Genomic DNA, 25,618 nt, shown 5'->3' with positions numbered 1-25,618 from the left:
TTGGCAAGAACTTGAAGGAGTTGCCATAGAGACACCATAACACCTAATTGGACAATGTGATTTGGCCAAAGGAGGAAGGAAAGAATTGATTCTTTAATTAGGTGAACACCACAGCAACTAGCTAGATTTGGTTTTGCTTCATGCATGCCGAAATGATGTACTCAATAAAGTTATACTTAAAGAGATCTGATCATCTTGATTTGCTGTCTTGGTTGGGTTCATTAGTTGGAACCTTGACATCTGTATTAAAAGGAGAAATTCAGGGCAAAAACTTCTCATGTGGTCCTGCAGAAAAGAGCAGGAGAACAAAGCAATACTTTTTTGAGCAGTGCTGAAAAGTTTGGTATAATGTGATCTATTTGGTTCTTGTAGTTTTAGATTTTGAAAGCCCTTCTCCTTTTCCTTCTCCTTCTCCTTCTCCTCCTTCTCTTCCTTCATTATAAAGGACCAAAGTGAATGAAAAATATCTGAATTCAAAAATTCCTCTTCTTGTTTAAGCTATAGGAAATTCTAGGGAAACTTGCGTATGGTGAAGTTGTGGTCATGGGCTAATAGAAATGGAAGGATCCTGCAAAAAGGAGGAAATGAAACATATACCATATAGCAAAACAAGGCATAACAGGGTGTAGCAAACCACACAGGAAGCCAGTCATCCTGGCATAGTAATTGTGCAACACTTGTGGGATGCTGAAAACAAGAGGTGATAAAGTTATAATCTCATAACCCAGTACCTATATTTTTTTAATGCTAAAGTCAGATATGGTACTTTGCTGCATTACTACAATTGCATCACTATTACGTTTTTTTTCTGTATTAGAACCCAATGCATATTTGCACAACTCTGCCTTAGCAGCAAGATCCTTGGCTCCATTAGCACAATGAACAGCTTTGTCAAGGAAGCAGTATCTTTGTGCACTGAGGTATTAACTCTTTTAGTGTACAATTAAGCCTTGCATTTCCCACTATGACACCTTGGTGTAAGATATCCTTTTATTCTGGAAAGTGTTGCAGGACCAGAGGTTTGGTCATTTGCTAGAAGCATTCATTACACTGAGAAGGAATGTAGGAGCCAGGGCCTCATTATTTATGCCAACCTCCATCAACTTGAAATCTACCAGAAGTGCTTGGCTACCAGAGTTCCAACCACTGTATCCATTGACTTACACTGTTCCTCATTTTAAGTTCTCTGTGTCCTCCATTCATTAGATTTATCTATTTATTTAATTTTTATCCCATTATTTTTGGCCAACTCAATGTATAATGCTCCCAGATCCTATTTTTTCTACAACAACCACCAGATGACATGGACCTAGCTGAGAGAGTAGCCCAAAGTCTCCCAGCTGGCTTCTTTACCTAAGGGAGAACTAGAACTCAAGGTCTCTAGTTTAGCACCTTAGGAATTAAAAAGTAAAAAAAATAAATAAAAAATAAACATGCTCCCCAAAAAACCCTTGACAATTATTGGAATGCCAAACTTTCAACACCAGGATGGCTACCCATAAAGGACTGCAAATTTTCCACTCCAAGGCCATAGCCAGGAAACCAAACCAGTTTTGAAACAAGACCACTTCCAGCATATCAAATAATCAAAGACTTTCCTTTCAGTTCTCCAAACAGAATAAGGGGTTGTTCTTGCCTGGCCAATCCTTTCCATTCCTTCTTTCAAAGCCTGTTTTCTGGCATAAATTCTTAGCATAATTGTGTGTTTAGCTCAAAAAGGACTGGATTTCTATGATAATTTCTTATCATGTTTTCTAGCACTTCCTTGCTCTAATATGAGCTAGTGTTGCCTATTGCTTTTCCTTTCCTTTGAATCATTTGGTTGTTTCATTTGATTAGAGAGATCTGTTGGCCAGATACATGCCAGAACAAGCTCACAAAATCTAAGGAATAGTGTGACGACCCAGGGCACGGCACAGAGCTAACACACAGCTGGCAGTTCAAACCGCCCCTTTATTGCTCCAAATTACTCCAAATGCTTCCACGTTTCTGGCAAGTCCTAGAGCAGAATGATAACAAACCCCCACACAAACCTCAAGAAGCCTCTGGCTGCAATTAGTCCAGCCCAGCGCTGTCTGCACCAAGGCTCCATGGTAATAAATCCCAAATGTATTTGGCAAAACAAGAGCAAAACAAGAATTCAGGGAGTAAAAGATCCAGGTAATTAGTCCAGAACGCCAAAAGGAATGCAAGACAAGTTCAAACATTGGCACGCAACACTTAGGAACTCAGTGTTTGTTCCCGACAAATGCCCCTCCCCACAGCGTCTCCTTAAATTTCATTCCCCAGATGTGCCTGGTGAAGATGGGCAGGGCATTCTCCTCTCGAGTAGCTTGCTCCATCTGCGCTGATCATGCCTTCTCTGCACTCTCCGAGCCCTTGCATTAGGAGGGAGTGGTTCTTGCTTCCCGTCTGAGCTCCATCTCTCTTGTTCATCCTGCCTCTGTTCCTCCCTGCCTGCAGGCCTTACTAATTCCAAAAAGCCTTGCCTGGACTGACTATGCCCTTCCCCAGTTTCCTCCAAGGCCAATGGAGCTGCCGCCTCAATTGCTGTCGGTTCTTGTTCCAGCTCATCTTCCCCCACAGATTCAGATTCTGACTGGGGCATGACAAATAGCTTCCCGCATGGTGTTGTGCAGCCTGAGAGCTCCTGTCTTTTTCTTTTCTTTTTTTGTAGGGTGCAGTACCGATATACCAGCTGCAAGGCCTCACTGGAAGCATTTGCATATTACCAGTGGGTATTTTAATTCTTGGGGTGTGAAGAGATGCTCAATGCAAGCAAGAAAGGAGTAAGACTTCATCTTATCAGATGTAGCTAATGGTCAAGGAACTGCCTCACTAGGAATCTTTGCATACCATGGGAAGATTCTGGGAGAGGAACTCGCCATGAGCAACACCAGAAAAGTGGGATTTTGTCTCATTGGATCAAACTATGGTTTCAGTCTGGGAACTGCATGTTGTACACTATTAGAGAATTCTGGAAGTGTGAAGCGTTCACTACAAGCAATAGTGAAATGGACATTGTCTCCTTGGAAGACAAAGGAAATTCTGTGGATATAGTATACTTAGATTTCAGCCCACTTCTTGGTAAAATAGGACTATGTGGGGTAGATTGTACTGCAACCAGATGGATTTTCCTTAATTGAACTACATGCAGTGGGATTGCTTATATTTTTGTCTTGGGCCCAGATCTTCTTCTTCATAAATGATATTAATGAGAGGATTAAAGGAATACTCACCAAATTTATAGATGCCATAAACCTGTGGGAAATTGCTCACATTTTGGAAGATAGACTCAAGTTTCAGAAGGATCTGGACAGACTTCAGCCTTGGGTCTTATCCAATAAGATGCAGTTCTGTGGTGAGAAAAGTAAGGTCCTGCACTTAGGCAGGAAAACCAAATGCACAGATATAGAATAGGTGGTACCTGGCTGAACAGTAGTACCCATGAGAGAGATCTCATGAGTACTATGGGTACTACTCATTCCTTGTGTGTCCAATCATACTTAGTCAATAAAGAATATACTATTCTATTCTATCTAGGTGTTCTGGTCGACCACCATTTAAGTATGAGTCAGCAGTATTCTGCAGCTGCCAAAACCAACCAATCCTGGCTATATCAATAAAAAGGATAGTACTAAGATCACGAGTAGTGATTGTACTACTCTATACTGCACTGATGAGGTCACATTTGGAACACTGTGCCCAGTTCTCATCACCACAATACAAAAAAAGATGCTGAGGCCCTAAAAAGAGTGCAGAGAAGAGCAATAATGATGATAAGGGGTCTGGAGGCTGAATCCTGTAAAGAATAGCTAAAGGAATGAAGTGTGTTTGGTTTAATTAAAAGAAGCCTGAAAGGAGACATGATAGCTGTCTTGCAGTACTTCAGGGACTGTTACAGGAAAGAGAGTGTCAATTTATTCTCCATAGCATCTGAGGGTATAACAAGAAGCAATGGGTGGAAGCTCATCAGAGAGAGATCCAACCTGAAAGTAAGGAGGAATTTCCTGATAGAACTATTAAGCAGTGGAACAACTTGCTCCTAGGGTTGTGGCAGCTCCAATACTGGAGATTTTCAAGTAAAGATTGGGCAAGCATTAGTCCCAGATGTATGAAGACTCCTGCCTTGACCAGTGGGTTGGATAAGAAGACTTCCAAGATTCCTCCCAACAGTATAATTATATGCTTCTATGATAAGTTTTAAGCCCAATGATTGTGATGAACAAGCAGGAAATTGAAAGCATTTTTGGAACTTATTAACTGACATCCTGAGAGAAGTGCATTTAAAATCTGTTATGAACAAATATAAGCAAAATTAATAACAAAGCCTCTGCTTGATTTCCTAATCACTAACTGTCACTGGCAGTGCAGGCCAACAGTTATGAGCAACATAGAAGTTTATGATTTCAAGTGCAAACTGGGTAAAAGATGAAAAATATAAATTACCAAAAAGAGAGATGATGTGTACCTGTGAAACTAAGTCAAACAGACAGTAGGTAATAATTTTTATGAATTACACAGGTACACTGGACCTGTGGAGTGGATAAGTCAATCAATCAATTGATAAATCGATAAGAATAGAGTTGGAAGAGACCTTGGAGGTCTTCTACTGTCCAACCCCCTGCTCAAGCAGGAGAGCCTATACCATTTCAGAGAAGAGTGACTGTCCAGTCTCTTCTTAAAAACCTCCAGTGATGAAGCATGCACAATTTCTGATGGCAAACTGTTCCACTGGTTAATTGTTCTCACTGTTAGGAAGTTTCTCCTTAATTCCAGGTTGCTTCTCTCTTTGATTAGTTTCTATCCATTGTTTCTTGTCCTGCCCTCTGGTGCTTTGGAAAATAAGTTGACCCCCTCCTCTTTGTGGCAGCATCTCAAATACTGGAACTACTATCATGTTCCCCCTAGTCCTTCTTTTCTCTAGACTAGCCAAATCCTGCAACCGTTCTTCAAATGTTTTAATCTCCAGGCCTTTAATCATCTTAGTTGCTCTTTGAACTTTTTCCAAAGTCTCAACATTTTTTTTGTAATGTGGTGACCAAAACTGGATACAGTATTCCAGGTGTGGCCTTGCTAAGGCTTTATAAAATGGAACTAATACTTCAGTGATTTTGATTTTATGCCTCTGTTTATACAACCAAGGATTGTATTAGCTTTTTTGGCTGCAACCACACACTGCTGTCTCATGTTTAAGTGATTGTCCACTATGACTCCAAGGTCCCTCTCACAGTTACTGTTTTTGAGCCAGGTTTTGCCTAATCTGTACTTGTACCTTTGGTTTTTCCTTCCCAGGTGTAAAACCTTGCTTTTCTCCACATTAAATTTCATTTTATTGGATAGGGCCCATTGTTCATGCAGAGAAATAAATGTGTGGTATAATTATTAATGGAAGGGTTAAAATCTTTATCATAGAAAATGGATTGATATCATCTATGTTATAGTGCCGTGATGGCGAACCTATGGCACACGTGCCACAGTAGCACTTGGAGCCATATCTGCAGGCACGCAAACGTTGCCCTAGCTCAGCTCCAGCGCGCATGTGCACGCCAGCCAGCTGATTTTCGGGCCTTCCAGGCTCACTGAAAGTTGGGAAATGGGCCACTTCCGGCCTCCAAAGGGCCTCCGGGGGGGGAGGCTGTTTTTGCCCTCCCCAGGAAACCCTCTGGAGCCTAGGGAGAGTGAAAAACAGGCCTACTGGGCCCACCGGTAACCTTTTTGCCATCACATGCCAAAAGCGGGGGGGGGAGCGCAGGGGGGTCACAGCCACATGCGTGAGGGATGGGGTGGGGGGCATTAAATTATGGGTGTTGGCACATGCATGCGCAACCCCCCCTGGACTCCCCCCACTTTTGGCACGCAATGGAAAAAAGATTAGCCATCTCTGTTATAGTGCGTCCATATGAAATGTGAAATCCATAAATTCCTGAAATGGTGGTCAGATGTTACTGTCTCACACTTCACATTTCTAGAGAACAGTAAATCTGCTTTTAATTTTAATCGTATTTGAAGTAATTTATGCAATAGTGGTTTGCCTTATAAAAACAGCTGAATTTTAACAAGCAACATAATGGACCTGTTTTCACAAAATGGTTAACTTGGGGTGAGGTGGGGAATATTCTTGGAACATTAAGTACAGATTGATTCAGTTCACCAATCCTATGGAATTAAATTTAGCCCCAAACAAATGCAATGATGTACAGAGTTAAATTCCAACTGGTCATGTAATCATTTTATTTTATTTTATTTTATTTTATTTTTATTCTTCTAAAAAAGCTGGAAAAGGTGATCAGAAGAGTAGTCCATTACTGAATTAGAGTTTTGAATCTATGTCACCCAAAAAAGGTATATGTTACTGAATTTCAATGACAGCAATATCTGCTGTTTGTAAAACAGATGGCACCATGATCACTGTATATTGCAGAAACATAGAACAGAAAAGGTGGGTGTAGCACTTTCACAAGAATGACATGATTTGGAAGAACATCCAAATGTACTTTTGGAGACTGAAGATGGGAAAGAGTTAAATTGTTAAATTGCAAGTTAAATTGTGAAAGAAAATTACATAAATGTTAATAACTCAACCTTGTGCTGCCTTTAAACTGTGCTAAAATCTCTGGAGCAGTTAATGGACTTTATAGAAGCCATCCAAAAATATTTTAATAAGGAATACATGAACACTCCCATGTAACTCCTCTCCTGCGCGAGCTACATTGGCTCCTAGTAGTCTTCCGGGTGCGATTCAAGGTGTTGATTAAATCTTTAAAGCACTCCATGGCTTAGGACCTGGGTACTTATGGGACCGCCTTCTGCTACTGACAGCCTCCCACCGGCCAGTACACTCCCACAGGGCGGGGCTCCTCAGGGTGCCATCAGTCAGACAATGTCGACTGGCGACCCCCCGGGGGAGAGCCTTCTCAGTGGGGGCTCCTGCCCTCTGGAATGAGCTGCCCCCGGAGGTACGGAGGATCCCGGAGTTGCGCACCTTCTGCCATGCCCTGAAGACTTTGTTATTCCAGCAAGCCAGGCTAGCCTAATTTTAACGGTTTAAAATTTTAAATTGGATTTTAATGGGATGTTTTTAATTATGGGCCAAAGTATTTAATCTGGTTTTAAATTGTTTTTAATTTTTATATTTATGTATTTGATCTTGGCTGTTCACCGTCCTGAGTCCTTCGGGAGAAGGGCGGTATATAAATATAATAAATAAATAAACACTAAATGTACATGTGGTCCTTTTTGTTTGTTAGAGAAAAAGTGCCAACTAAGACATGGGCAGAGAGATGCAACTAAAGGCAGATCTGGCATTTCATTTATTAATACAGTTTGCATCATTCACTTTACAAGCTGAAAGGAAGTTCATTTCACATTGTAGATGAGAATCCTGTTTTTTGTCTCTACCTTTAACATACTTCTCTAAATCAAGCATGAGCGAAGTTGTTTCTTCTTTGCCATCTAGTGGTGAAGTAAAGTCCAGCAACTGCAAACCACTGCTTGCTTCTCCCACATAGTGCTTCTATGTAATTTATTAATATCCTTTGCTTATGCTCTGAGATAAATGCTATAGAGAAAACTTCCAGGCAAGGTTTCTATAAAATTATTGTTCTGCTTTCTTCAGGAATTTCACAGATTCCACAGACTTCTTCATCAAGCTGTAAAAATGCTAATGGTTTTCCCATCTTCTTTCTCAGCAAGAACGTTTTCATTCTGGACTGCCAGTATGAATTCTACCTACACATCATTCCTATTAGATTTTAAAATGTCCAGTATTTTACCTTTGCCTTCATCATATGTAGCCATCAGAACTGCACTGAGCAATTAATGTGCAACCTTGTGATTCTGGAATTTGCAGAGAACATTTTCAGGCAGCCATTGAGCCAATTATTAAGTTTACTGATCTCCAGTTGGCTTCCAGAGCCCCTGAATTAACATCAGCCCTTCTCCGTCCTTTGTAGAATGAGAAGCAAATATGATTCTAACTCTTCCTTCATTCCTTTTCCCAGTCAGTGCATGTACAATTACCTTATCATTTGCACAATATTCCTCTCAATATTGCTATTATTAATCAAATGTAGCTGCCCATCTTACCCAAAGCAACTCTGGGCAATACACAGCAATAGATAAAAAGTGAGAATATAAAAATAGCAAATACAAAGATAACAGACATAATAATAAATATCCTTAAAAAACTGGAAATCCCATCGTTGAAAGAAATAAAAATGGTCCCTTCAACAATGGAGCCATCTAAATAGGTCTCTGATTCCATGGGAGCCCCAAGCCTTATTGTATAACCAGGTGTAAAGAGCCTTCTAGAATATCAAAATCGATGGGAATAATCTAATTTGGGGTGGAAGAATATTTCATAAGGCAGGCATCACAGCAAGGCAGGCATGTTTCCTGAGACCTTCCAGATGCACCTTGAATTGGACCCCAAGGCAAATGGCAACCAATGCAACTCACAGTGCTGAGATCTAATATGTGTTGCCTTACAAGCGCACATAACTATCCATACTGCTGCATTCTGGACCATCTGAAGCTTCCAGATACTTTTCAAGGGCAGCCCTATTTACAGTCCATTGCAGTAGTCCAATCTGGAAGTCACTAGTGACTATAAGCAGTGTCTGCTGATCCAAGAATGAGCACAACTGGCACACGTGACAAATCTGGGCAAAAACCCTTGTAGCCACGACTGCCACCTGCTCCTTGAATAGGAATTGTGAGTCTACCCCCAAATTGTGCATTGGGTATATCTGGAATAGTGCAACCTCATGCAGCCTCAAAAATGGCATAGAAGGCTACAAAAAACCAAAGCCATTTAGTTGTGCCAGGGTTCAGCTGACATTTGTTGTCCCCCATTCAGACCCTCACAGCCTCCAGGCATTGGGATAAGACATTAATGGCAATGCTTAATTCACTGGGGGTAGAGATGTATATCGGCTATCATCAGCATACCAATGATATCTAACCCTGTGGCACTTGGTAGGGGCTGAGGATGGGACCTCCCCCACAATCATCACCGACTGAAATCAGCCTTGAAGGAAGGAGGCAAATCAGCATAACACCCAACTGTACAATAAGCTATAAATGGAATGGTGACGAGAAAGATTGGTGGTGAAAGCTGGAAAGCTTCTTCTTTCATGGTATCAGATCACAGATGCAGGTGAGGTGTGTCTTCCATAGCTGCAAACTCATGCTGGCAGAGCTGCTTCATAATGCTTATCCTCAGGCTCTGCTAACTGAAACACAGCTGAGAGGTGGAAAGTCCTTACAGTGGGAAATGAAATACACATAAATGTAGGATGGATTCATGAGAATGCCATTAATGTGAAAGTTCAAAATGAAAACTGCTTTGGGCTGTTGGAAAACCAGAGTATTTCGAATTTTGAAACACAGCACAATGAGTGACTGTTAGCTTCAGTATCAATAATGTTGTTTTCGGACAGAGACACCTGGGACAAAATTGAGATATGGAAAGGAGGGAAATAACAGAATAGAGTAGTTGTACCTGTGGAAGATACTTCAGGATTTCTCCTCTTCCCTTGATTTGAATTTCTGGTGATTTAAGTCCAGGACTAGTACTTAAATAACCTTGCCATTAATAAAGTTCTTTAAATATTAAGTGACAGCATTACTAATTCTGCTCTCCTTTCTGCTGAATTAATAGATCTGATTTACAGGGTAAATACTCAGTTGGGAGAGTACAAATTGTGCAGGAGTGTTCCATGAATATTGTAAAATACTTGTTACATAGTAGGGTGCCATGGTGGTCGAGCAGCCATGAACCAAAATTGCTGGCAGTTATTTTCCTTAAATAGCCATTTCACAATAAGCCTCGGAAATGAGTTAAACAGCTTGTAAAATAGAAATACTAAAATTTAGGAGTAAATAATTGCAGAATTGTACAATCATAAATGCAGAGTGCTCAGCACAGAACATGTGCAATTTAATTGCAAATGATCAGGCATATTACTACCAAGCTATTCACATTAACTGAAATCTACTTAATATCATATCAATTAAACATATAAATACATGAAATGAAATTTTCTTCTTATAGCTAAAGATCATGTGGCTAAAAGTCTAATATAAATCAATACACACAATAAGTCAATGTTACAGGATCCATGGATCAGGCCCAATAACAGACATGAGTCAATCGGTTGAATAAGTCTCTTTTATTTACAGGTTCATCATTACATCACATACTGCATCTGGAAGTGAGGAAGTGGGAAGAGTGTGTCTACTTTTTATACCTGTGGGCGGAGACTCAGGTAAGGAGTGGTCTGTGGGTGGAGCAGACCAAGTGAGTGTTGGTGTTAACCCCTGCACTACTGTGTCCCTGTTGACCCCTGGCATGAGTAAGGCATTTATATTTGACAAATCCCCCTCTAAATGCCTGACCTGTGGCTGTGGATCTGGCTGTTTAAGTGGTGCCCAAGGACGGATATTGAGTTTGGATACCAGGTGTGAGTGTTGCCTGCCCTGTAGTGGTTTTGTGAGTATGTCTGCAGTCTGTTCTTCTGTGTCACAATGTATGGCCTTTACGAACCCGATTTTGGAGAGCTGCCTCACATGCTTGTACTTTATGTCAATATGTCTTGATCTCTGTCCTACCGCGTCGGCCATGGAGATCTCTATGGCGGCCTTGTTGTCTTCGTAGATGTTTATCGGGTATGCTGGTTTGCACCACACACTGGCGAGCAGGTCGTCGAACCAGATGAGGTTGTTTGCGGCCTTGGATAGGCATATATACTCTGCCTCTGTGGTTGAAGTGGCCACCAGGTTTTGTTTACCTGTGTACCAATGCACCGGGCTATTGTTCAAGTAGAATATGTATCCTGATGTGCTTTTCCGGCTTTTGGTGTCCCCGGTCCAGTCAGCATCAGCATAGCAGGAGAGGACGGGCTCGTTGGACGGTTCTGGTTCTAGGACTAGGCATGCATCGGCACTTTGCTTCAGATACCTCAGTACCCTCTTTACAGCGTCCCAGTGGTACATGGTAGGTTTGCCTACGTGCCTGGACAATAGATTAACTGATAATGCAATGTCTGGCCTAGTCCAGTTGGCGATATATAAAAGAGAGCCTATGACTGACCTGTACATTGTGTTGTCTTCGAATTCGGGTGATTCACCATGTGTATTTTTTAGGAAGTCCGGCTGCATGGGTGACTCACACCCCTTGGCATCTGCCATGTTGCATTTGTGTAGTATTTCTTCTATCTTTTCTTTCTGTGACAGTTGAAAACCCTTGGGGGTTTCGTTGACTTGCACGCCTAGGTATCTGTTTATTTTTCCTAGATATTTTAATGTGAAGTGTTCATTTAGTTTACTGGTGAAGGCATTACGGTTCCCTTCGTGTTTACTGATGTAAAGTATGTCATCCACGTAGACTAGGATGTATTCTGGTGAATCCCCCTCTCTCCTAGTGAAAGGAGTTGGTTGCTGTAAATCCCATTGACTTCAGGACCTCAACTAGGCATTCATACCAGCGTTTGCCGGATTGTTTCAGTCCATATAGGCTTTTGTGAAGTAGCTAAGTGTCCCCCCTGTTGGTCTCTTTACTATGTGGTGCCCTAACGTATATTTCCTTATCTAGGTTGGCGTGCAGGTAAGCTGTTTGCACGTCGAACTGATGTACCTCTAGTCCTAGCAAGGAGGCGATGACCAGGGCACCCTTGACACTTTCAGTTCTTACGGTAGGTGAGTAAGTGTCAGTGTAGTCTTCTGGGAACCTTTGGGCAAATCCCTGGGCAACCAGCCTAGCCTTGTACAGGTTTTGACCGCCTTCTAGGTTCTTGATTTTGAAGATCCACCTGGTACCTATCGTATTTTTGCCCTCTGGGACCTCGGCTGGGGTGTAAACCTCTAACTCTCTTAGACTGTCCATTTCCTTGGCCATGGCTGATTCCCATTTCGACCTCTCCTCTTGTGGTAGTCTCAATACTTCTTCGTATGAATTAGGTGTGATATGATTCGTGTGTATGTGCATCACATAGTCATTTAACCTTCTGGGTAATTGGTTCCTGGTTGTTCTGACTGGCCTATCTGTCGTTTGTTTGGTGTCATGTAAGTACCTGGCTTCCTTTTGTGTTAGTGATTCTACACTTATCTTGGGGTGATTCCCTTTCCATTCCTCAACCTTGATGCCTTGGCGCTTGGGTTTGTGTTACTTCCTACCCTGCCCATCTGTCGCTTCATGTTTGTCTTGCACTTGCTCGTCTAGTTTAGTCTCCTGCCTGGTGGATACCTCGTTGAGGTGTATCCTGGACCAGTTAGCTTGCTCATGGAATACCGCCGTCCTAGAGACTACGAATCTGTCGTTATTGTCCACAAATCTGAACCCTTTGGTACCTGGCTCGTACCCCATAAATCTTAGTCTCCTGGATACTTTGTCCCCCTTCCTGCGCAGCTGTTTGGGTATATGGACATCAGCGGTTACGCCGAATACATATAGGTGTGCTATCTGTGGTTTTTTGTTGTACATGAGTTCATATGGCGTCTTGTCTATTACACTGGACCAGGTTCTGTTGCGTGTGCAGTTTGAGTAAACTAAGGCTTCAGACCAAAAATGTTGACCAATTCCCGCGTCCTCTAAGGCACACCTGATCATGGTCTGTAGCGTGGAATTCCGTCGTTCTACGACGCCGTTCTGGAAGGCCGAGAACGGGGATGACGTAAAGTGAAGCACGCCTTTGGATCTGAGCCAATGGGAGAAATCCTTTGACAGGAACTCAGACCCTCTGTCTGTCATGATTTGTTTGATTTGGGTGTTGTTTTGGGTCTCTACCCTTTTGTAGAACTCTTTGAATTTCTGGAAAGCCTCATCCTTTCGTTTTAGAGTATAGACGAAGCCATAACGACTATAATCATCCACGATGGTGAGGAAGTACCTTTTCTTGTATTTGATGGATGGCCTTAGGGGCCCCACCAGATCCATGTGGACTAAATTGAATACCTGTTTGGCGGTGCATGAGGATTTCTTAGGTCTGGGTTTGACCTTTAACTTAGAACATTTGCACACCGAGCACTCGAGGTAACTTTCACAACTCTTTATTTTGATGCCCTCGGTACAGTTGGCCATTTTTTGGACTACGGGGAAACTGGCGTGCCCTAGTTTCCGGTGTAGTAGGTGAGCACAGTCATCGTGCATGGGCTTGCCTATCGATGGCCTTCTCTGGGTGTGTTTGGTGGTGTGTGTTATATGTGTCATGTTTTCCTCGCTCTCCGTCTCTCCCTCATTCACCTGTTCTTCCTCAGCTCTGTCCTGGTTAGTGTCTTTCGTGCATTCTGAGTTGGTGTATATGCTGGGTGTGTTACTCTCGTAGAATGTTATGTATGGTAGCCCTTGCTTGACTGTCACTCTCCCTATATTCTCTCTACCCTTGCTAACGTGAGCCTTCCCTTCTGCGAAGGTTACCTTAATCCCTGATTCTTCACTGAGTTTTAATGTGGCCAATATGTTGTGGGGTATCTCCGGGACCAGTAGTACCCCCTCCATTTTCCCTATGCCTGGTAGCGTAACCACCCCCTTGCCTGTTACCTTAACCTCGCTTTGGTTTGCAACCTTGATTGAAAAGTTCTCCTCTGTGAATGAGGAGAGCAGTTTTTGGTTATAGGTCGTGTGGTTGGAGGCCCCAGAGTCCAGAAGCCACGAGTTGGCCTCCCTACCCTGACATGTTATGTGAGTGCGCTCCCCTATCCCATATAATGATCCTGTTCTGCTGTCACGTGAGCTATCTCTGTTCCCCCTCCTGTCTCTGGGGTTGGGTGAGTCCCTGAGTCTGTATCTCTCCTCAGAAGTGTGTCTCTCTGTCTGTCTGAACCTATGTTCTGGTCTGCTTCTCTCTCTGTAGTTCTTAGGGCAGTCTCTCTTGAGATGTCCCCTTGACCCGCAGCTATAGCATTCTGTTGCGCTATGCTGCCTGTCTTGGAAGGCTACTTTCTTTTCGTGTTTATGTTCCCTGGAGGAGCCAGAGCGGCTCCTTTTCAAATTGTCTTCAGCGATCAGTTTGTTGGACAGCTTCTCAATGGACAGTAGGCCTAGACTAACAGTATCTAAGTGTGCTAAGAAATTGTCCCATGAGTGATCTAAAGAGTTAATTATTACACTCTTCATGATCTGATCTGATATGACCTCCCCCCTAAGGTGAAGTTCAGCCCTGGTAGCGTTTAGGGACACCAGGTGCTCACTTATGGGGGTCCCTGGTTTGACTTTAGCAGAGAAGAAATCTTTGGAAATCTGGGTGGTGGTTGACACACTTTCACTGTAAAATAGCCCAAACATTTTTTGTATGATTTCCGACACAGTGAGGTTGTGACCAATGCTGTGGTAAATTGTGGGAGATATGCTAGAAATTAAAAGGTAAAATGCCCTATGGTGCATACAGTCCAACTCTAAAGTCCATGGTCTCTCTGGAGGGTCATTAATAAAATGTGACATGTTTTCTTTTAGGAACACCACCTGAAGCTGCTGTGACCACTCTAGGATGTTGCCCCCATCCATCCTCAACTTTGGAAAGTCACTTGGTAAGTTCCCAGCATTATTTGTAAAATTACTTACTGCAGGCTGCTGTCCATGGTTCTTTATGTGTCTATAACAGCAATACGGCATGGGAACGCTTGCGTTTAAAAGTCCCTCTCTGCAGTTTTTTTCTTTTTTCCTCCTCTAGGCGAAACAGCGCATGCGCGAAGTCCATTTCTGCTCTGCCGTCGTCGTGGAAGGACCTGTTCATCGCAGCTCCGGCTTAGAGGTCTCTATCGGTTGGGTAGGCCTCGGCTTCGGTCTTGGGGGTCCAGATACGCTCCGGATGGTGTTGACTTGCAGCGGCTTCTTCGGGGTGAAGATCCTGGCGGCGTTGGAGTCTCGGCGACGAAAGTAAGTAGCTGCCCCAATCCCTGCGTTCTGGGGTGCGCGGCCTGGGCGATCGGTGGTGTGGTGTCCTTGGGGTGCACAGGAGGATTGGTACGCTGGCGTGGGCATCCTCGACCCTCGAGTGGGTGTTCCGGTGCCCCTCTCCTCGCTTTCCTTTTCGCTTGGGCCCTTCCGGTTCCCCTCTAGTGACTTTGAGGCCTGGGCCGAAGGCGGCGGCAAGGGTCTTCATGGCCTTGTCAACTTGCCGCTCAGTTGGGGTGTATCCGTGGTCCGAATCGGACTCTGCCCCCTCACCCCAGTCGCTTTCATCGCCGCTTAGGGTCGGGCATTTTTCGCGCACCGTCCATTTTAAATTCCGGCTTCCGATTGGGCGGGGGTCGGCCATCTTGTCTGACCACGTGGTCAAAGATGGCCGCCACTTTGAATTTTGAGTGGGGCTGTGGGGCTCAGTGACTGCTGTGGGGTCGTTTTGGGGCGATCCACTCACCGAGTCCAGCACTTCGAGCTCTGGATCCGAGTCTTCCTCACTCCTTGCCACCTCGCGGTCCATTATGAAGTTTCGCAGGTCCGCGAGGAGGTTCTTGTCGCTGGCTCGCTCCTTTAGCAGTCGTAGGACGTCGAGCCGCAGTCTTTCTTTCTCCCGGTCACCAGGTTCTGTTATTTTTCCTTTCTTGGTCTCCCCTCTTTCCTCCGTTGCGGTGGCTTTGGGGTCTGTCGTGGTTTCTGCCTTCCCTGGCGATCCCGCTGGGTTGCCATCCCGTTGTTTTGGTGGAGTCGCCGTCTCGTAGACAGTGATGATTCCTCGTCGTGGGTTCGGAGGTTATTGGGCCATCCAACCATCCTCTGCTACCATATTTGTTACAGGATCCATGGATCAGGCCCAATAACAGACATGAGTCAATCGGTTGAATAAGTCTCTTTTATTTACAGGTTCATCATTACATCACATACTGCATCTGGAAGTGAGGAAGTGGGAAGAGTGTGTCTACTTTTTATACCTGTGGGCGGAGACTCAGGTAAGGAGTGGTCTGTGGGTGGAGCAGACCAAGTGAGTGTTGGTGTTAACCCTTGCACTACTGTGTCCCTGTTGACCCCTGGCATGAGTAAGGCATTTATATTTGACAGTCAAGCTCTACATATACTGTATGCACACATAAACATCAATGATCTAAAACCAGTCCAAGACAGACAAGATAAAATCAAATGAACTAGAAGTCAAATAACTGTTCACAATCATTCACAACTGTGGCCTAAATAACTCATGCTGGATTCTAAATGTTTCCCCAGTAAATTGGAATTTTAAAAATATCTCAATGAAGTTACTTTACTTGATTTCAGTAACATATTCTCTTAACATCTTCATCTGATCCAAATCCATCTCAGTGTTGCTGCTATATTATTTTAGTCTTTCCTACTAATAAACTATTAAGTAATAGTAATAAACTATCCTACTAAGATAATAAACTATCCTACTAAGATACTATTACTACTAACCGTAGTAATAGTATCTAATTTTAATTAAAAGTAATTCAAAACAAATAGTTTCCTCCTGATCCCAGAGTATTTCATGACCTAACTCCACGTACTTTTTGAATATTCAGTTCTCACGCCCCTGAAAGATAAAATGTAGCACCCTCCTCCCCCAGAAAAAATGTCTGGTTTCATTGAACAGCTGCCTCTCTGTTCAGTAATCTAGACCATCTAAACTGAGATTTTATAGCTAGACATTTTTTATTTTGAAAAAAAAAAAACCTGAAAGCACTTTATCAGCTTTGTTAGTTCAGCAGTTATGAGCTGAGGAGTTGCTGCTGCAGAGTTTAACCTTTTGTTTCTGCCTGCAGTCACAACTAGAAGCTGCCCCTCTCAAAAACCATAAATACTATTTACAGAGGTATAATTCTGGCCATTGGTTGATACTGTTGGTTTTTTCTCTGCTATTTACATGTTTCCTGTTTGTTAAAACCCAGTTAAAATACTGCTTCAGGGTGCATCATTTTTCTCTTAACCAACCAATTAGATTTAGTGTACATAAATAATTAGTAAACATCAATGGTAGAAATGCTAGCAATGGGATTATTTCAATTAGTTGTTTACTTAATTTACTCTAGGGGAAAAGTTAACAGCTAGGATTTTGCAATATAAATTTATTACACATAGTTGCAACTGAATTTATTCCAGAAAAAAACATAAGTAAGATGATGGATGTAATTTATCTTGAGTTTGATGATTGAGTTTGGCAAGATACTTTACTCATAAAAAGGCTACAACAGTTAACATCCCAATAAAGGAGATGGGAATTAATTAATTTTGCATAAGGAGAGTATGGGTGAGGGATAAGTTGCAAGCTCTTTGTGCAAGGATGAGAGCTCTTTTTAAGAGTGTTTATAAATAGTGGGCTCTTATTTCTACTGATCAGCCATCCTGTCTTAACACTCTGATTTTTGTTCTTTTCTAAATGGTGAGGAAAGGAAGAACCTGAGAAACACAGAAAAGTTTTAAATGGCTGGACCAGTGTTTCTCAACCTTGTCTGGACCCGCCATATAAACTTGTGGTGAATGAATAATGGAATGAAACTGAACAATATAAGCCTCATGGTATAGTCCCTAAAATGATCAAGAACAGACTTCTTAATTTTTTTTCTTTAATTATTTTTAAAGTAATGGCAGAGAAATTTTTAAAAAAGCAAAACCCCAAAATAAAAATAAATACATTGTCAAAGAGAAAAAAAAGAAAGTTTTCATTATTTAAAAAAGTACAAAATACAGTAAAAGAAATATATATATAGCATTTTAACTGTAAAATAGTTACAAATCTATATATAGCTATCTTATTATTCAAATACATACGATTTATATAATATCATGTTTTAATCTAATTAATTTTGTATAAGTAATGCAATACATTTACTATATATACATATATAAACTAATAAATTGATATAACTAACTTGTTTTTTAACCTACTGTACTTTGTATCTTATTTCATTTTATTTATCCATACAAAGTCTATTTGTATAGGCAATCTGTTCATAGGTAGCAAATGCAATCAGGTCCTCAACCCATTGAGTAAAAGGGACCATACATTTATCTTCCCAATGCTGCAGTATTAGTCTTTTGGCCATAATAAGGGCACGGAGGATCAATTTTTTGTTGTCTTGACCAAATTATTTGTTAAACTTGATCTTAAATGTTATTTTGAAGTGAACATGGAATTGGGTAATTTTGGGTTTAGCGGCATTCCAGTCATGCAGCTTTTGAAAAAGGAGAGGTAGGGGTGAAAATGTAAAGAATCTGGAATGTAGAGTGTATGGATTCTGATGACAGCACTCAATCAAAACCTGAGGTGGCAGCTTGCAGATAGGTGGGATTGACTGCTAAAATCTGGGCTGCATCATACTTGCTGCAATCACAATTCAGATATAGGAGATAAAAAGAATTGAGAGGTAAATTAAGCTGAGAATAAACTGAATAAACATTTCCACTGTTTTCACTCTCTAATCCCTCAGAAAATCGCAAATTCACTTTTGCTAACCTTAGAATGAGAACACCATGATTCACTTGATGTTTTCTCCAGCTGACCAATATGAAAGTACAAAAACAGAGGATACCCCACACATGAACTTCAACTTCCAAATCTCTTCAGCCAACCTACGCCAAAGGGAAAAGAAAATATTGTAAACTCTTTCCATTTTTTATACTTGTCTTTTTTGTCCCTTGGTTTGTCAAAGATTTATTTATTTATATACATACATACATACACACAAACTTATTTATTTATTTATTTATTTATTTATTTATTTATTTCTCTGTGATATTGTTTTTGTTTGGGTATTTATCATCTCATTTTTGAGATAGTAACTCAGTAATAATAACCTGAGCATGTTTCATCGGGACTAAAATTCTCCAAGTTGTATTACCTGTGCATTTTAATCATTTCTACAAGCCAAGTGAGTTACGTATCCAAATATTCCTGCTGTTTTTAGTTTTTGAAAAGAACACTGCTCCTACTTATTAGAATATACTCTCATGGAAATTGCATTTCCAAAGAAGGTACTTGTTTTTTAAAGAAGGTACTTGTCTTAGGATAGGGTAGGGTAGGGTAGGGTAAGGTAGGGTAGGGTAGGATAGGATAGGATAGGATAGGATAGGATAGGATAGGATAGGATAGGATAGGATAGGATAGGATAGGATAGGATAGGATTCTTTATTGGCCAAGTGTGATTGGACACACAAGGAATTTGTCTTGGTGCATACGCTCTTGGAGTACATAAAAGAAAAGATACATTTGTCAATGTATCTTAATGATAGTCATAGGGAAACAGTCAATATAAATCTTAAGGCTACCAACAACAATGTTACAGTCATACAGTCGTAAGTGGGAGGAGATGGGTGATAGGAATGATGAGAAGATTAATAGTAATGCAGACTTAGTAACTAGTTTGACAGTGTTGAGGTAATTATTTGTTTAGCAGAATGATGGTATTTGGGGAAAAACTGTTCTTGTGTCTAGTTGTTCTAGTGGCATCAGATGTTATCACCATTAATGGACTAGTGACAAAGCAAAGAAGTATTGGGCTCTGATTCATGTTACAATGCAAAAGATTCTTAAGATTAAGCTAAAATTGAAACCTGAAGGGTTTTTTTAAGGACTACTAGATAAAGAGTTGGCAAAAAGTTTTGCAACTTTGTTATTGTGCATGTTAATTGTGGCAACAGTTCTGCATGTATAGAAATGGAAAAATACTTCAATCCCCACAACAGAGAAATAGATGAAAAAAGTGAAGGAGGTAGCAGAAGTGGCAAAATTGACTGTTTTAATTAGAGAAAAGACTGTATTAAGCTTAGTTCTTACTGGGAAACTGCTTTTGGACTTTGTGCTTGACATAGAAAAAAATGAACTTTTGATGTTGGGTTTTGCTCATTAATATAGTTGTTGTTATAGAAATGGCTAGTATTTATTAAGTTAGTAAAGTAAAAAGCTGAAATTGTATTTTATTCTGCTAAAAAAGTTGGAAGTCAATACTTTTTCTTTCCTCTTTTCTCCCCTTCCCTATTTCCCTATTTCTCTATCATCTTTATTTTCATTTGTATTGTATATTATGGTAACTTTAATATAATTCTTTAAAAAAGTAATTGTATTTGCATGGATTCAGAGAAAGAATTAACCCTCATCTGTTCAAAGTCTTTTGAATATATTAATGAAGTTTTAAAGATTTATACCAATAGTTTAACTTTGCTAATTTATTTCTTTTTGTAGCTGTTTGATTCTCTTTGGTAAAAGTGTAATATAAATTTAAAAAATTAACAACCTATGGATAGGAATTAAAGTTGGGAAAAGTAGACCTTTGAAATATGAGTTGGGTTTTCCTCCAAACAGCTAAAAATGAAACTTATAATTACGGTATATATAGAAACACGTTCCAGACTATTTTCCACTGCCAAAACAAATCCTATTTCTCAAAGTGTTTACAAGAGAGAATAATTAATAGAATGGAGTAGAGAATTTCCATTACGCAGTCAGTGCAGGGAACCCACTTGCTGGTGTTTTGATGTTTTTATGGGTTCCTGCATACCACCCTCCTTACAAGGTTGCATACTTTAACCAACACATTGCAGTGCTTTCAAAGACCATCTAAGGAGAAAATAAATCTGCTACTCATACAAGAGTATGTCAGGAATCACTGCTATCTTATCACCTTACACTTTTCATTTCCTACCCTAATGTGTTGGAGAAAGCCTCGGGACTCTTTTGTTTAGGAGTAAGAATGGGAGCAAAGTTACTAATTATCGGGAAAGTATGTTTGATACAATGTATGTGGCACAAGATATTCCAGATAAAGGTAAACCATTTTTCAGATACAAATGTTCAGCAACCTTTAAGGAAAATTTACAGAGACTGTAATCCATGAGGAAATTCTTCTCAGTGAACAAAGTAAAATACTTTTGTATATCTGTCCTACATATTATCATAGAAGCAGGATAGGAAGATTATTGACATTTTTGAACTTTGGAATTGGAGAAGACTCTGGAGAACAACATGGACAGCCAAAAAACAAACCATAGGAAACCATACCCAAATTTTTCATAGCCCATATACAGCCTTGCAGCTGTACACTGAGTACTTAGGGGAACATAGGGCAATATCTGCATGTAATCTGTTACAATTAAAAAAGAATTGTAATTGTCTAGGATATAAATGTGGCATATCAATCTGGAGTGTAATTATTCCAGAACTGTATCTTGATGTAGAGGCACTCTGGGAAATTCAAAATAGGAAAACAAAGTGATCAGAAAAAGAAATACCAGGCCTATGTTTCACATGCACTAAGAGTGCTAAACTCTAGGAGCCTAGGAATGTTGCGGGGGGGGGGGGGGAGGTGAAACACAGCAAAAATGTCAGTGAGGTAGTATTTCTCTGGAGATCTGACACAGTGGCCTGTTTCACAACACACTTAAAATATCTATTTACTGGTTCTGGCAGTACATATACATACCACCTAAGCCAAAAAATCATCCTATGGGTAACAGAGGAGGCCCACCCACTTTACAGAGGATTGCTATGCCATGAAGTTTTACACTTTGAGAGTGTTGCTAATATTTCTTAGCATCACTAGTCAGATCCTCATCAATGCACTAGTATTGCTTTGCCACTACAAGGAACCACACAAAAACTGTGTTTTGCCACTGCCACTGCTACAAGGAACCACATGAAAACGGTGAGAGTTTTGCTGACTGTTCTTAGTGAGTTCTGTAATGGAAGATGGTTCTGTAATGGTTTTTTCCATTGTTATTTGTCTCTAAAGTTTTTTTTTTAAACTGAGATTTATTGTATTTATTTATTTATTTTATTTGCCAAAAATCTCGAACCAAACGATGAAGTTAATTATATGCAAAATTATTTTATTTTATTATTTTTGGTGCCTACAAGTCAATGTTGACTCCTGGCAACTGCCTGGAGAAGTCTCTGCAGTTTTCTTGGCAAGATTTCAGAAGTAGTTTGTTCCTAGGGTTGAGAAACAAGAACTAGTCCAAGATCACCCAGCTGTCCTTGTGTCTAAAATGGGACTAGAATTCACAGTCTCCCAATTTCTAACCCTTCCATGAAACTGGCTCTCTATATGCAATGCTACTTGTAGCTGAACTAAATCCCTGAGGTGGGTTAATCGACCGGGTCAGTTTCTCCCTTTTGGGAGTATCCACATCTTAACTTCCTCAGTGAGTCAATTAAACATGTCATGAGAATAAGGCCATCCAGTCTGTTGAGAGTATATTAGCCTATTTTTTATTTGTAAATAAATTCAAATTCTCAAAAATGCCATGAGTTTCCAGTAGTTTTCTTCTAAAGGAATCAAGCCCTATTCCTTACTAGAATAATTTACTAGGGGAAGCAAGGTAAGCATGAACATATATACGTGTTTGTGTGTGTGTGTGTGTGTGTGTGTGTGTGTGTGTGTTGGTTTATTTTTCTTGAATGAACCCTAGGAATTTGATTGATTGATTGAACATGTGCCTTTGATTTGTTTTCAACCCAAGTAATCACATACTGTAACTAGATCTGCTCCATGACAATCTATCCCTAACCTAGGAATTTACTTTGGGGAAAAAGGCAAAAAATTCAGTGATACCATCGTTCAGTAAAGAGCATGCTCCTAAAATATCTTCAGAAAAAAAAATCTGATGTGCTAGGATACTGAATAATCATTCATCTAACCTAGTTTACTTAGTAAATCTATACCAGTGAAGAGCTCTTCCAATGTCTAAGTTTTGAACTTTAGACCTGCGAATCCAGATGTTCCTCTCTTTCATTTTGTTTATAGGATTTTATTTCATTTTATTATTTCATTTTATTATTTTTTTATTGTATTATTTTTTCTTGAACTGCTTTGTTAAGCCATCCAGAGTTTAGCCATATAAATTTTCTAAATTAATCAAAACATGAATCTGCATTTAGGCTAAGTTTCCTATGATCCAGCCATATGTTAAAAAAGTACTATAAGAACAGTTTGGAAAAAAGATGCCTGATGTTCTAATGTTTAGTCAGTTTGCATTTTTCATCTTGGAAGCTCCTCTCAGTCCCTTTCTCTAGCCTTTCCAGGAAACATTTGCTGGCTATTTCTTTGAGTTGACAAAAAGGAAAGGATTGACCTTTCTATGAACCCCCCATGGAATTTCCCATTTATATGACCTATCTGTGCTCTTCCATTGAATCTTTTCGTTTCATGACCTTGCAATGATCTCCCATGGAACCTCCAATATGTATATCTTCATTCTTTTAGATTGTTGATAAATTTAAATAGCTTTACTCATGCAAAGGTTACATTTGTAGCTTGTAGAATTCATATATGGTTTATATGCAGTACAACATACAATACTCTGTTCTATCATGTATGCCACATTGTACTTTGCAATAACCCTGTGGATTATAAGAAATCAGGTCTGAGTAATCTATATGAGATGGGACTTGGTTACACTCTTTTACAGCACTCTTCCTGAAGTGCAATATTAAAAGAAGATTCTGAGGGGCATCTTGTTCCAATCTCTATTACAAGTCTAAAGCGTCCTTCATGCTTTCTAATAGATACACATAACTGCTGGGATGGTTGATGCCCAAATTTTATTTCCTTCCATCAAAATCAGAATTCAGGAAAGCCATACAAATTTTAAATCAGTGTCTCATATTCGATGTGGATGGGTTGTGAAAGGCAAACAAAAGAATCCAGATAAGACAAAGATGTTCCTGGTTTGACAAAAGACACACACAATAGGGTTGCCTCAATGATAGAATGTTGCACACTTTTTGAAGATTCAAATTTGTGATCTGCTGAATTCAAGTATGTTTTCAGCTTCTCCTATTTGACGATGGCCAAGAACAAAATTGCACAGCCAAAGGTAATACACCTCTCTTATTTAGTCTTATTTAAATAAACAAACAAACAAACAAGCATACAAATTCTTATTTAGTTGATATGTTTGACCAGACTAACACAGATTAGTTTCATCCTATCAGGAGTATTATTAATATTTATCAATTCCTAAAAAGGATGGAATCTAGATAGTTGAGACACTGTCTTTTGTCCCGGATGATTTCTGAAAAAGTTATTTGGAGGAAACAAAACCTAATATTTTTTAGTAGCTGGCCTCTAGCTCTGAAAATTCCCACAAGGCAAGTTAAGCAGATTCTTCTATTATCATCTTTTTTCAACTTTGTGGGTTGGGTTTTTTGAGAAGATGGTGGACTAGCTATTCAATTGAACTGTATTTCTGTTTAATTTTTTTATATAATTGCCCTTTTACTATTTTTATATTTTATTCTTATAAGTGCCTCTAGCACCATTATTTGGTTAAAAAAGCCAGACAGAAATCTGATAAAATGAGGTGGGAGGAAAATAGACAGGAAAAATGCAAAGTAGGAATTAATTGCTTCTCATTTATGCTTACCACTAGATAGCAAAAACAAAATCCAACTGACTGGTTTTATGGATGTCCATTTTGTTATTTGATTTGTTTTGTATTTGTGAGGTTTTTGATTGTCAAGAAGAGGCTGGTAAGGCAAACTTGGTTTACTCTTCTTTTATTACATTAACTGCTTTTTCCCTGAAGAACTACCATAAATCAAAAGAGCCTAGAAAATGAGATGTAATCTTATTAACAATGGTGTCTGCATTAATCTGACAAGCAGCAGGATTATGTGGGTAAATAAGCCAATGCATGAATTGCTAATTTTATTTTATTTTATCTGAACTCCAGTGCCTAAGGAGAACTTCTGATTGAAATGCTTCTTTCAATATTCTAGAAGACATTTTCTTTTTTCCTTTTTTTTCCTAGGAAACTTGTCAGATCTTGAAATGAAAAGTTGTAGTTCCTGCCTAGAGCCTAATATGAAGTTAATTAGCTAAAGGTTAACAGCTATCAAATTTAGGGTCCAAGCCTCCCATATCCCAGTGTAACAGAGGGGCAACTGTGACTAGTCAGAAAGAAAAAGCTAATAAAGTAAGCCAGGGCATAAAATCAAACCACACATCTACTAGTTTAAGGAAACAGGCTGGGCATCTTTCAGAAACTTCACACAGGCATTCTAGAAAACATTCATTATATTTTGCAGATGTACGGTTGTTAGGTTCAGCTTGTAGCTTACTCCTAACCTGTTGGTCAGGCAATATATCTGTTTCTTTAAGAAACAACTGAGCCACGTAATCAGGGTTTGCTGAACCCTGTAATTAGGCTACAGTGTATAAATAAGCAGCGCAGAGAAGCGTTCTTTGTTCCTGATTGTTCCTGTTGCTTCCTGCGTCTTTCTGCTGATTGGTGTTAGACTGGATTGTTATATGGTACTGTATACCGAGAGTTACTAAAGTCTGTTTGCTTTGGTAAGGGAAGATACTTACTGGACTGATATTACTGTTTATAACCTTGGACTGTTTTTACCTACACCGAGACTGCTTATTATCTTGTATATAAAGTATTTTTCTCACACGAGCTGCACGTTTATCTCCTTCCCTGTGTGTTTCTGCTCTGCTCGTTGCACAAGCAACAAATACTTTTTACACACACCCTAACATTGGTTATGGGCCCAGAATGTTCCAGGGCTCTTTAATTTGTTTTTGCGGAAGTGAGAAGTGCAGGCAGTGGGTGTAGTAGTCAAGATGATGGCTTTTGAGCAAGGTACAAGTTATTCTACCATAACCCGGTTGGATGGTACAAACTATGTTACCTGGTCCGCAAAATGCTGTCTACTTTTGCGAAAAG

General features: G+C 40.1%; 2 protein-coding genes across 2 annotated transcripts in view; one reads left to right on the top strand and one right to left on the bottom strand.

Annotated features, from left to right (window-relative positions):
- Positions 1–10,191: 10,191 nt before the first annotated feature.
- On the top strand, positions 10,192–18,529 carry LOC148114742 (uncharacterized). Its single transcript, XM_087891146.1, has 6 exons — positions 10,192–10,271; positions 11,597–11,700; positions 14,453–14,526; positions 14,670–14,875; positions 15,803–15,888; positions 18,379–18,529. Exons 2-6 carry the CDS (start codon positions 11,661–11,663, stop codon positions 18,423–18,425), a joined length of 453 nt encoding a protein of 150 aa, XP_087747272.1. The 5' UTR covers positions 10,192–10,271; positions 11,597–11,660; the 3' UTR covers positions 18,426–18,529.
- The window catches only part of LOC117661203 (regulator of G protein signaling 5), a 44,952-nt gene continuing 37,738 nt past the window's right edge, over positions 18,405–25,618 (bottom strand). Inside the window, exon 7 of the mRNA XM_087891143.1 lies at positions 18,405–18,520. The gene's annotated coding sequence lies outside the window, so the exon portion shown is untranslated. The remainder of the gene's footprint in view (positions 18,521–25,618) is intronic.

The sequence above is a fragment of the Pantherophis guttatus genome, chromosome 3 (assembly GCF_059756535.1).
Source record: "Pantherophis guttatus breed Tessera chromosome 3, ASM5975653v1, whole genome shotgun sequence".
Lineage (NCBI taxonomy): Eukaryota > Metazoa > Chordata > Lepidosauria > Squamata > Colubridae > Pantherophis > Pantherophis guttatus.
Note: the sequence above shows the minus strand (reverse complement) of the source record. Positions and strands in the feature narration are given on the sequence as shown.

Coding starts and splice junctions, on each gene's coding strand:
- LOC148114742 (XM_087891146.1), top strand. CDS start 11,661: ATGACCAGGGCACCCTTGACACTTTCAGTTCTTACGGTAG. Junction 14,876..15,802: donor TTGGAGTCTCGGCGACGAAA/GTAAGTAGCTGC, acceptor TTTTATTTACAG/GTTCATCATTACATCACATA. Junction 15,889..18,378: donor ACCTGTGGGCGGAGACTCAG/GTAAGGAGTGGT, acceptor CTAATCCCTCAG/AAAATCGCAAATTCACTTTT.